This window comes from Zea mays, chromosome 5 (assembly GCF_902167145.1).
Source record: "Zea mays cultivar B73 chromosome 5, Zm-B73-REFERENCE-NAM-5.0, whole genome shotgun sequence".
Lineage (NCBI taxonomy): Eukaryota > Viridiplantae > Streptophyta > Magnoliopsida > Poales > Poaceae > Zea > Zea mays.
In genome coordinates, this window is record NC_050100.1 from 178,589,358 (window position 1) to 178,602,022 (window position 12,665).

The 12,665-nt window shown below is 53.0% G+C and overlaps 1 protein-coding gene across 1 annotated transcript; it reads left to right on the forward strand.

Moving 5' to 3' along the window:
* Nucleotides 1–8,012: 8,012 nt before the first annotated feature.
* Nucleotides 8,013–11,985, forward strand: LOC100275775 (uncharacterized). Its single transcript, NM_001371736.1, has 3 exons — nt 8,013–8,973; nt 11,148–11,487; nt 11,616–11,985. The coding sequence occupies exons 1-3, from the start codon at nt 8,125–8,127 to the stop codon at nt 11,750–11,752; spliced, it is 1,326 nt and encodes a 441-aa protein (NP_001358665.1). The 5' UTR covers nt 8,013–8,124; the 3' UTR covers nt 11,753–11,985.
* Nucleotides 11,986–12,665: the final 680 nt, after the last annotated feature.

The following is a 12,665-nucleotide window of genomic DNA, read 5'->3' on the forward strand; positions in this document are numbered from 1 at the left end:
AAAGTGTGGACCATTCACTACGACGACACATGGTGCCATGCGGGGGCTGGCGCAGCTGCAGTCATCACATCACCCACGGGGGTCAAACACAGATACGCAACATGCCTCAGCTTTGCTTTGGAGTCCGACAGATGCACCAACAACGTAGCAGAGTACGAAGTTGTCATCCTGGGTCTTCGCAAGCTACGAGCGCTTGGTGTCACTACCTGCACAATCAAAATAGATTCCAAAGTGGTTGCTGGCCAGGTCGAAAAAGAATATTCAGCAAAAGACCCCGCACTCATGCAGTATCTCACGGTTGTTCGCAGTCTTGAGAGACAATTTAAGGGCTTTACCTTGCAACATGTGGACCGAGCCAAGAACGAGGAGGCTTACGCATTGGCCAAAGCAGCCGCCAGAGGCGAGGCCTTGCCCTCCGACGTGTTCTACCACGTCATCAGCACGCTAGCCGTCCGCAGTCCAGAGGGCTTACAAATAACCAACGACCCGAAGGCCATCGCATAGTCAACCTCATCATGACCGAAGATTGGCAGACCCCAATCACCCTGTTCCTACAGGGATATTACCATCCAAGCGACGTCAACGAGGCCAAGCGCCTCAAGCACCGAAGTCGGGACTTCGCAATCATTGAGGGCCAGCTTTACAAGAAGGGGGTCAGTGAACCCATGCTTAAATGCATCACCGAAACCGAAGGCATCCAGATCCTGCACGAAGTCCACAGCAGAACTCGTGGCTCTCATTCAGGGCCCAGGGCCCTCGCTGCCAAGGTGATCCGTCAGGGGTTCTACTGGCCCGCTATAATCTGCGCCGCCAATCGAGTCACGCGGTCGTGTGAAGCCTGCCAGAAGTTTTCACCCCGTTCAGGCAACCCTTCGCAATACACAAAGCTGATTGCCCACACATGGCCACTTCAACGCTGGGGGCTGGATATTGTCGGGCCACTACCCATGGCCCAAGGAAACCTCAAGTTCACTTTTGTCGCCGTCGAGTATTTTACCAAGTGGATCGAGGCAAGGTCAGTATCCACAATAACATCGAAGCCTGCCCAGAAGTTCTTCTGGCAAAACATTGTTTGCCGATTCGGAGTCCCGTCCGAGCTCACAATCGACAATGGCAAACAATTTGACAGCCAGGATTTCAGGGACTTCTGCTTCTCCATCGGCACCAAGCTTGCCTTCGCCTCAGTATATCACCCGCAATCTAACGGCGTCGTCGAGCGTGCCAACGACAAGATTTTCACTGCCATAAAGAAGAGGCTTCTCGACGACAAGAAGGGTAAATGGACCGACCAGTGCCTGAAGTAGTCTGGGCACTCAACACAACCAAATGCCGGGCAACTGGATTCACTCCATTTCGACTACTATATGGATCAGAGGCCATGATCCCGCAAGAAATAAAGCACGGGTCCCCTCGAACAAGCGCACCTGCCGTCCCCGACGTCAATGAACCCACGTCCAAAGATCTCATCGATGGAGACCACGTCTTCGCCCTGCAGGCCCTCAACAAATACCAAGCTCAAACGAAGGCCTAGCGCGACCACGCAGTCGTCCCAAGAGAATTTAACGAAGGAGACCTCGTACTCATCCGAACCACCCGGACAGAGTCACGAGGCAAGCTGGAGCCAAAGTGGGAAGGTCCATTCATCGTCAAGACGAAGGCATCCCCCAGCGCATACAGGCTAACAACGTCATCTGGCGAAGACCTAGACCATTCCTGAAAAATTGACAATCTACGCAATTTTTTTTGTCTAAGTCCTCAGGGCCTATGCGCCCTTGTAATTCACCAAACAACATTGTTCAGACCCGCACTCTTTTCCTCTCGGGGGGTGAGGTTTTTAACGAGGCGGAGCCACGTAATATATCTGCAAAAATCCCCCGCAAAAACTAAGATGCAACACGTTAAAAAAGACCGCATCAACGGTCTTCAGCATTCGACCACCCCAAAGTCACCGCGAGAGGCAGCGCAGACTATTCTCGCGTGCGACACTCCGCGCAAAAGTCGCCTAAGGGTGTAGCCGGAATAGCACAAGTGCGTCAATTAGTCTTTTATTCAAAAGACACTCCGCGCAAAAGTCGCCTAAGGGTGCAGCCGGAACAGCACAACAAGTGAGTCAATCAGTCTTTTATTCAAAAGACATTCCACACAAAAGTCGCCTAAGGGTACAGCAGGAACAACACAACAAGTACGTCAATCAGTCTTTTATTCAAAAGACACTCCACGCGAAAGCCGCCTAAGGGTGCAGCCGGAATAGCACAACAAGTGCATTATTAAAAGTCTTTTCTTCAAAAGGCACTCCGCGCAAACAGTCGCCTAAGGGTGCAGCCGGAATAGCTCAACAAGACCGTTATTCGAAGTCTTTTCTTTACAAGACATTCCGAGCAAAAGTCGCCTAAGGGTGCAGCCGGAACAGCACAACAGGAGCGTCAAAACTAAGTCTTTTATTCAAAAGACAGCGCAACAATTACTTAAGGGCGCAGCCGAAACAACGTTTATCGAAGTCTATCATTACAAAGACACTCCGCACAAAGCCGCCCATGTACACAGCCGGAACAATACAAGCGTACGAATACGACCAACAGGCCACACCACCATTACAATTACATACACACGACGAGGGCATCGCCTATTACACATACACGGTGAGGGCATCGCCTATCACATCGGCTCCACCTTCGGAATAATACCCATCTCCCTGTAATTAAACAGCATTATCCTCAATTCCTCACCCTCAAAAAGCTCCCGAAGATCCCCTTCGCCCATGCCCACCCCATTCGGCAAAGACAACAATTCTCTCCTACCAACCCTGTCTACTCAAAGTCGGTCACGCTCCATCCCTGTGCGACGGTGCCTGCCACTCCGCGAAAATTCACCCACACACTGTTTTCCCACCACCCTTCGCCGCCTACACCCAGTACTCGTACCAGGAAGACCCTCAGCACCCTCCACACGCGGCGAAGTCTCCACCGCAGCCACATCCAACACAACAAAATAATCTAAGCCTTCATCTGAAGACTCCTCCGTCTAAGGAAACAAACTCCCAGACCCACCGTCGGACTCAAAACATTCAGACATAGAGCCAGGCACACTATCATCGGCGGGCACTACAACTGAAGTCTTCGCCGCAAAATCAATATTGTCAGTAGCGGTTGCTTGCGCAGACCCAAACGTCGGAACCTGCGCAGCAACCGAGGTTCAGTACCACACAGACAAAAGTTCACATGCAATCCCTAACCCCTATTCCTACACCTGCGAAGGCTCGGTCGCCGCCGTGGGGTCTTCGATAGCGAGCTCGACCACCGCCTTCGAGGCATCCTCACACGGTGGCGCAGGGGCTGGTGCGGGGTCTTCGCCGGCTCCAGTCGGCGCGGGGGTTGACGAAGGGCCCTCGCCAGCATCAGATGGTGGCGCCGGATCCACCTCCGCAGCCTCGGGTAGCGCACCGTCTAGACCACCAAGGTCCTCGACGCCTTCGGCATGCGCCATCTGCAGCAACAACACACTCATTCAGCAAAACCACACATACCCACACTTACAACCACACAAAAATGGCCCTTACCTGATCTATTGCCCGGTCGGATCGCTCCCGGACCGTTTCTCGGTTGTGCGGGCCCCACATCCTGTCGAAGAGCGCCCCCGCCGACTGCTTCAGCACGGGGTCCACGACCTTGAAGATTTCACGTTCAAAGTTTTCGTTCGACTGGTCGAAGACCTCGTAATGCCTGCACCCCTCGTGGGACAAAGCGTTCATGGGCCCCTCACAGGTTACGAGGGAGGCAAACGACATGAGACCCGTCACGATCGTGGGGAGCACCCCTAGCTCCTCCTGCATCCATTCAAGGAAGCGGAGACTCGCTTCTTGGCCGGGCACCTCGAAGGCAGCGGTCCGCGCACCCAGCTCCCGGTACGCATCCACGAACTGCGTGTGCATCCGCTCGACCTCCGCACGCATCGAGGTCTCCGCTTTGTCCATGCGGCTGCGCAGGGCGTCGAGCCTCGCCTGCAGCTCCTCATCAAGTTGGCGGGCGAGACTGTCCTCCGTCCGCGCAAGCTTGGCCTCGGCTTGCGCAGCCTGCGCATCAGCGATGGCCTTGTTTGCCTCCCTCCTCTCCTCCGCCAGCTAGCGCCAGAGATCCGCCTTCTCGGCCTCCATGGTGGCCACCTTCTCCGACAGTCTGCGGCTTTTGCTTTCCGCAGCCGACTTCTCCCGCACAGCATCCGCATGCTGCGCACGGAGACTCTCGACCTCGACAGCAAAGTCTGCAGTCAAGGCACCCGACGCGACGTGGTCGGCGAAGTCGGCCGCCTGACACATAAACCCATGAGACCCGCACCCTCATAAAAACAACAACCATCGAAGTACAACACAACTTACATGCTTCAGCTGCTGCGACGCTTGCCTCAGTTGCTGGGACATGGAGTCCGCCACGTCCTTAGCGGCAGCGGTCGACAGAATCTCGCCGCTCGCGCAGAAGGCGACCCATGAGTCCTACGTGGCACCCCTCGCCCCAACCACCAACGTTGGCAAAGTGGCCGCCACCAGAGGCGGGACAACAGCCAGTTGCCCCCATTCGACCCTGCACCATGATACTGGTTAAAAACCTAGTCTAAAAAAACTTTACCAATAAAATAATCCCCGACACAAATGTCCGTGTCGAAGTCGGCAACACGCGCTGCCGCCCCGTCCATTCGCGCCGGCGAAGGCAGCCTTCGTCCCTTCGCGGGCCCGCCTGAGGGTGGCTTACCCGCGCCAGAAGCAGCAGCCTTCGCACCAGCCGAAGCCTTGCTGGGCCCGGGGGTGGCCGGCTTCGCATCTAGCATTGGCTTACTACTGCCCGGGGTGGCAGACTTCGCGGCCGCCCGTGCCTTCTTTGCCTCGCGGAAAGAATCCCCGATCCTGACGACCGCCCGGTGCTTCTGAGCAGCGTCTTGACGATCCTTCTCCATCACTGCCGATACAATAGTAGCAATATTCCGCCCGTAAGGAAAAATCTTCAAGTCGCGAGCCATACGAGACGTAAAAAAGTCTTCGCCAGCCGCGCGGGGGATCGGAACATTCTTTGGCCATCGACCCCCGGTAACCTTCAGCATTCGCGCCGAAGACTCCCGGAGCTCGGGCGAAGACATCCCTCCCCCGAGGGCTACGCACGTCCCCATCAACTCCACAACAGAACTTACAGAGACCCCCAGTCCCCCCACTGTGTACCTATTTTCCTCTTCTTTGCAGCTGGGGCAGCCTCCTGCGAAGGGCCCTCCTCAGCCACGGCCACCGGTCTCTTCCCGCGGCGGTCAACGGTCATGGCAGCGTCATCCCCGGGATAGCCGCCGTATGGCAGGCGATTCAGCTCGAAGACCCTATTCAGGCGAACGTTGGATCCACGGATATCCCAACTCCGCAAGGCCTCCGTCCTCGGCACATAACACCCCACAATCCGCACAGCCCCGTCTTCCGCTTCACGCACGACTGCGGCGGGATCCCGGCCACGCAAATCCAACGCGAAGGCAGGACTTCGCACTAACTGCTCGCCCAAGGAGGGCATCTGGCGAGGGCATACTTCGCCCAACGCCCAGCCATGCGCCAAGGGCCACACTTCGTAGCCGATGAATTCCTCAACTAAATCGCGCCCGCTACTCATGCGGGCAGCGCAACGAAGGGCCCCTTCGTCACTATCATCCTCCGCCACGTCAAACGGCGGGAACGCCACATAGCAGTGCGAGCAGATCACGGCCGCCGGGAGTCCCGAGAGGTCTTCGACTTCGCCTCCTGCCACATAAAACCAATAATCATACCAATTGCCCCACTTATTGCGGGCGCAAGGAACCAGCTCCACAACCTCCGCCGAAGTCTTGCCAGTCCTCGGCATAAAGGTGCATGATCCAAACTGTGCAATCTTGTTTCCAACTTTCCTCTTCTGCCAGTGCAAACAATAATTTTTGGCGAAGACCTCTACGGAGGGCTGACCGCCATACGAAGTCACCGCCCAGACATACTTCGCCAGGGCTACCACAACATTAGGTGTCAATTGATGAATCTGCACCTCAAACCTCTGCAACACCTCCGCCACAAAATGATGCGCGGGTAACCGAAGGCCCGCGGTAAAAAATGCCTCAAACACAACAATCTCACCCTCCAGCTCCGGAATCTCCTCCGCCCCCGGAACTCGTCCAACTCCGTTCCCAAAATACCCCAGCTGATGCATGTCTTGCACGAGAACCGAGGAGATCCGCGAAACGCTGAACTCTACCATGTGGCCCGGGTGCAGCTCCGTCGCCAGATCGCTCATGGTTTCCTCAGACGACGATTTGCCCGACGGCGTATTCGCAGCGGACGAAGAAGAGGATGACATGGCTACGTACCGGTGGCGGCGGCGCGCGGTCTGCTTGACGCGGGCCAGATCTCCGATGAACAAGAGCAAGGAGGGCAGGCGAGCAGGCGAACGATTTCAAAATGCTAGGGTTTCGCGACGCGCAGAAAGGTAAGAAAGCCTGAGCCGCGCCGCCTCCCCCTTTTTATACACAGGACGCGACGCTTCGGGAAACCCGCAGTCCAACAGTACACATCTGTCAACGGTCATATCAAAACCCCCGCGGAACCACTTCGAGCGAGGGCAGCGTCTCCACCATCTAGCGACGTCTTCGGCACCAGATGACTCAGTCGAACTGGTCCCTCGGAGGGCAAATGTTGGAGCGAAGGCGAAGACGCTACCCTTCGCTCTAGGCCTTCGTCACCTCGCCGCACCAACGGAATCATGATGACGGCGTGGCCCACCCTCCGCCCTCCTCACCGCAAGGCGAAGGCTTACGACAAAGGCCTACGACGAAGTCTCCCCACCCCACGTCCTCACCGGATCCGGAGGCCCACGTAGGATTCGGCCCATCGTAACAGGCCCCACATTGAGAAGCGTGTTACAGGCCCAATTTGTAATAGCTTTTCTGTAATGACAGTCTGTAACCCTCCTCTGTAGGAATACTCTGGGGATAATCCAGGTGCCTGAGGGCACAAGCGTTCTTACATGGAGATGTTGGGCACTCGGGCACCTATAAATACCCCGTACAGAGCCCTTGAGAGGTTGGATTAACAAAGCTATTGCAATCTCAAGTTAAACCTTGTTTGCGTCCTTTTCACTCCCCAGTTGGATCATCTTGACCGGGAGAGTAAATTCCAACAATACACACTGTTTGTACGTCTGAAATAATTTTCGAATATCCAATTCTAACAAAGCTCCAAAGCGTCCGCGATAGTCAGTTCACACAGTTGTCTGCCCTAGTACACTACAGAAAATCAAGAAACTTGCAAAGATCGGAGCTCCGAAAACTAAGGCTGCCCGCAGTGGAGAGCTCCATTTGCTACTCGATCTGACATAGAGTACAAAATCTGCCGCAGTGGAGAGCTGTATGGGCGACTCCATTTTAGCGTAGATGCTCAGGAACGACAAAACTAGCGTCGTACGGATTCAACTCTATGCAGCCACAAGCCAGCCGCTGCGACGTGTAGCCTGCAGGGGCAGCGCAACTGAAAAGGCCGCCCAATGTAAGCGTGACGTGTATGATGTAGCAATGAAAGTGAAATAAAAAAATGATATAATATATAGTAGTTGGTACATGGTTGAGATATGGAGTAAATATGACTGCGGAGAATTATGATATAGAGTAGAGAACCTTGCTGACAAGGACAAAATATTCTTTTTAGAGTAGAAATTTAGAGTTGTATGAGTGCCGATAGCCTAATCTATTTTCAACGGTATAATGTCAGCTATCGAAAGTACTTCCACTATGCTAGAGTAACGAATAGTTCGTCGTTGTCGGAGACATAAGAGAGCCACCTGGTCCTGTTGCACGCCGGTTGCACTTGCACGCCCCAGAGCCAGAGAGCACAGAGAAGAGAGAGGACAGAGCAGGCAGCGAGCGGCCCAACTGGAACGCGCCGCGCCATCCACCCTCGCCAACTCCCAGCCGCGCGGATCTCTCTTCCCGACTCCCGAGTCCCGAGCGGCCCACGCGCACCCAGATAGACAGAGCCACCTCACCCCCACTTCGCCCTCCACTCCCGGTCTCCCGCACCGTGTCCGTGCCGACACCCAAGGCCCGCCAGGAAAGCGAAAGAGAGCGTCAGTCACGCACGCACCGATGGCGGACGTGTCGCCGCTACTGCCGCCGGGGAAGCCACCGGCCACCACGGCGCGGTTCGCGCGGTGCGCGTCGAGCGCGAACGACGAGCTCCGCAGCTTCCGCGCCTGCCTGGCCTGGCTCTGCGTGGACCACTACTCCTCCCCGCGCGTGGCGGCCGTGGGCTCCTGGGCGGTCTTCCTCCTCCTCGCCGTCGCCGCGCCCGCGGCCGTCCGCCTCCTGGGCACCGCTCCGCCGCGGCCCTTCGACGGGCAGGTCCAGGTCTCGCTCACCCTGGCCGCGTCGCTCGCCTACGTCTGCCTCCGCGCGCTCCTCCACCGCGCGGGGGGCCTCCGCCGCCTGCTCCACCTCGACAGCCTCCGCCGCGACTCCGAGGACGTGCAGGCGGGCTACGCCGCGCAGCTCGCGCGCTCCTTCCGCGTCCTCGCCTGCTTCGTGCTCCCCTGCGCCCTCGCCGAGGCCGCGTACAAGGCCTACTGGTACCGCGCCGCCGCCGCCGCGTACGGCTCCCCGTGGTGGTGGGCCGCCGCGGCCTGCGCCGTCGAGGTCGCCTCCTGGGTGTACCGCGTCGCGCTCTTCTTCATGGTCTGCGTCCTCTTCCGGGTCATCTGCTACCTGCAGATCCTGCGGATGGTCGGGTTCGCGCGCGAGTTCGGCAGGTTCGCCGACGTCGCCACCGTGCTGCAGCACCACCGCCGGATCAGGGAGCAGCTCAGGAAGATCAGTCACCGGTACCGCAAGTTCATAGTCTGCAGCCTCGTGCTCGTCTCCGCCAGCCAGTTCGCCGCGCTACTCGCCACCACCAGGCCGCACGCCATCGTCAATCTCGCCACCGCAGGCGAGCTCGCGGTGAGTGATTAACTGATTATTAATTAAGGACGCTCTGCATAAACGTCCTCTGTTTGTGCAGGCTTAATGATTATATAGGGCTTGCTAAGGTTAGTGAATTTTAGATGTATTGCAAATTTCGGTAGGCACAGTCAGTATTTTTTGTCTCTGAGAATAAAACACCTGTTAGACAATAGTCATAAACATGATAAAATTTTATCTATATTGATACAAGAACAATTAATAATCTAGAATAATTTCTATCGTCAGACAAAGACAAAAATTGATATATCATGACATAGAGATAAATAACAGATCATAAAGTTAATAATTTATTTATATTAGCTGCTGGTACAAGAGTGAAGAGTGTCTTAAAATTTAGACACCTAAAATACTTAAGTGGTGTAATTATATTATTGCTTTCTTTATCTTCTCCTAAAGCAAAATACGCTAGTACAGTCAGGCTTTTGTGCGGTGGAGATCCAATCTGGATTATACCGCATCTAGTTCTTACTTGTCGAAAGTTATAAACAAACCCTTACAAGGAACTACAAACTAATAAAGCGAGCAACATGAACATGAACATGTGTCCTTAGTTGAGGTAGACTAATACATATAGATTAAGGGCCTGTTTGTTTCCTTCTATGATTTATAATCCAGTTTATGGATTATATAAACACCTAATGATCTGCTTATGGATTATCATAATCTAGACATCTAGATTATATAATCCATCTAATAATCTTTGTTGTTTGTTTGTCTCTTAACTTATTTAAGTTACATTATATAATCTAGAGGATAAATAAACATGGCTTAAGATAGATACAAGGATAAGCAAGGCCTTAGATGGAAGTGAAATATACATATCGTCATAGTACGTGTGGTTATGTGCAGATGTCACATGCTCAATTTCGAAGCCAGGATCAGGAGTTGCGAGGACAGTTGTAAATGGAAAGTTGGAGGAAAAGCTTGTATTACAACCTTGTTTAGATACCTATATATTCACCCTAATGGCCTAATCCGTATACATTAGAATGATTTGGTGTGGAATTAAAACAGATAGAGCTGTCAGGTACTCCTCAGTGATCACCGATAACTGGCTAGTGCGTGTGCAACCACACAGCTCATGGTCCACAGCGGACAGGGACAGTTATATCTCCATCAGCATTTAAGGCTGCCCGCACTGGGCGACGGTAAAAGCTACTGGAAAATTTTTACAGTTCACTGAAGACTGCAGCGGGCGACGCTACGCCTACTCCATTCTCTCTCTCTTACCTTTCCTACGCCAAATACAGCGTTCTTGCGCTAAACCGAGCGTTCGTCTCTCTCCTACCCACTCCAGTGTTTGTCTGGTCTGGTCCTCTGGGTTGGGCCCACGCCGCAGCGGCCGCGGACGAACCACCACGCCCACGCGTAACACGAGGAGGACCTGAGTGCACAGTTTTTAACAATAATAGAATATATAAAAGTTGGTATATGGTTGAGATATAGAGTAAATATGACTGCGGAGGATTATGGTATAGGGTAAAGAAATTTGCTGACAAGGATAGAATATTCCTTTTAGAGTAGAAATTTAGAGTTGTATGAGTGCGGATAGCCTTAGTAGCTGGCCGGCCTTGTGTCGGAAGGCTATACAGGTAGATGTAGAACTGCTCTGCCTCTGCACAATGCCGACAAAGGGACGACGAATTGCAGACTATATATATAGTGACATGAATGTTTCTGAGAAGCACACCGATCATCTTTTCAGTCCCAGATGACTCCAGTAGATAAGATAGCAAAGAGAGGATATATTGTTTACTAGGACAGTCTATGTGATAATAAATAATAGACAGAAGAGTAAACTTAGGGCATAGCAAAGAGGGGATATATTGTTTAGTAATCAGTAGTACTAGGACTGTCTGTGACTTTGTGTGATAAATAATCAGATAGAAGTGTAAACTTAGTGCCTGTTTGAATAAGATAGAGCTACTTACTAATTAGGCTAAAACTTAGTTTATATTAGTCAAGACTGGCTATCTAATTGGCTATCAATTAGTTAAAAACTTGTTTGAAAAATAGCTCACCTATTAGCTCTCTTGTTATACTAGAATTAATTTAGACTAACTTCTAGCTAGCTAGCTAGCTAGTGATTAGCCCAGCCCTTGTATCCAAACTGACCCCTTACTTTGGCATTCCGTGTGTTGCGCGTGCAGTTGTGCTCGGTCAGCCTTGTGGCGGGTCTGCTGATGTGCCTGTACAGCGCGGCGAAGATCACGCACAAGACGCAGGCGATGACGAGCGTGGCGGCGGCGTGGCACGCGGACGCCACGGTGCACGCCTTCGACAACGACCAGGAGAACCCGGACCCGGACCTGCCGCCCACCGCGGGCTACCTGGCGCCCGCCAACGCCTACCGCGTGGCCGCCGGCGACGAGTCCGGCAGCGGCGGCGACGACGACGACGACAGCCGGAGCGAGTGCTCCTCGCTCGACGACCCAAAGTACGTGCCGTTCCAGGCCAACAACATCAGCTTCCAGAAGAGGCAGGCGCTGGGTGAGCAAACTACCAGAGACTCTGCATGCTGTTGCTGCCTGCCCGTTCCCGTTCGTTCTTGCATTGCTGACGGTCGTTTATGAAGTGGATCGTGATGGTTGGGTTTCTCTCCTCTGCCGAAAATGCAGTGACGTACCTGGAGAACAACCGGGCGGGGATCACGGTGTACGGCTTCGTGGTGGACCGGGCGTGGCTGCACGCGCTCTTCATGATCGAGTTCTCGCTCGTCATGTGGCTGCTCGGGAAGACCGTCGGCATCTCCTGAGCTCACGCACACCCTTCTTTTTGCCGGCTCTGGCTCCTGTCAGGTGCAGAGTTCTCAGCGGAGGATTGTACAAAGTGAGTGCAGATACAAGATACTCTGATCATCTGATGGAGATCAGAACAGCTGCTTTGATTTGTAGGTTCATTTGACAGCTCGTATGTTAGATATCGCAACTTCTAGTTCGTGTGTTTTGATTTGTGCTTGTTTTTTTTTTCACTGCGTTGCTTCCTCCGGTATGTCGGGGTTTTTTTTTTTTTTTTTTTGTAACTGACGCTTCATAGACACAAGTGATGCACGTGCTGTGGTGTGCTGTGAAATGGAATTTGCAAGGAAAAGAAAAGGCTCGGCTGAGTAAACACGTTAAAGTTGACGGGGCAATCGCATGCGACGGCGGATATAGAGAGGGCGCCACACCATTTTGGTATTCCATTAAGAAATGATGAGACGTTCACTCAACTTCACATGATCAGTTAATCACACATACCTAATCTGTGAAACATATACAGATCAGGATATAAAGTAGATTAGATGTTTGATACTTTAACAGGATTCATCCAATGAGGGCCTCATGTTTAAAAAGATTACGATCTCCACATATAATATCCCAAGGAATAAGTATTATATTGTGACATCTACTTTTTGTTTCGCTTACGATGTGGTAAGATGTGTTTGGTTTGAGATCAAAATAGTATGAGGCAAGGGTAACACCGTGCCCTCGGTTTTTTTAATCACGCCGCCACTAAAAATTACTCCGGTACCTCGTCCCACGTGACTCTCGTCCGAACAATAAAAAATGTGGCCGCTCATTTTCATCCCTCCTTGTACATCCAGTCAAACACACCCTTAAACTACAAACAACCAAGAACAACAGCAGCAACCTAAGCCCACATTTCCTTCATGAACATAAGTCGAT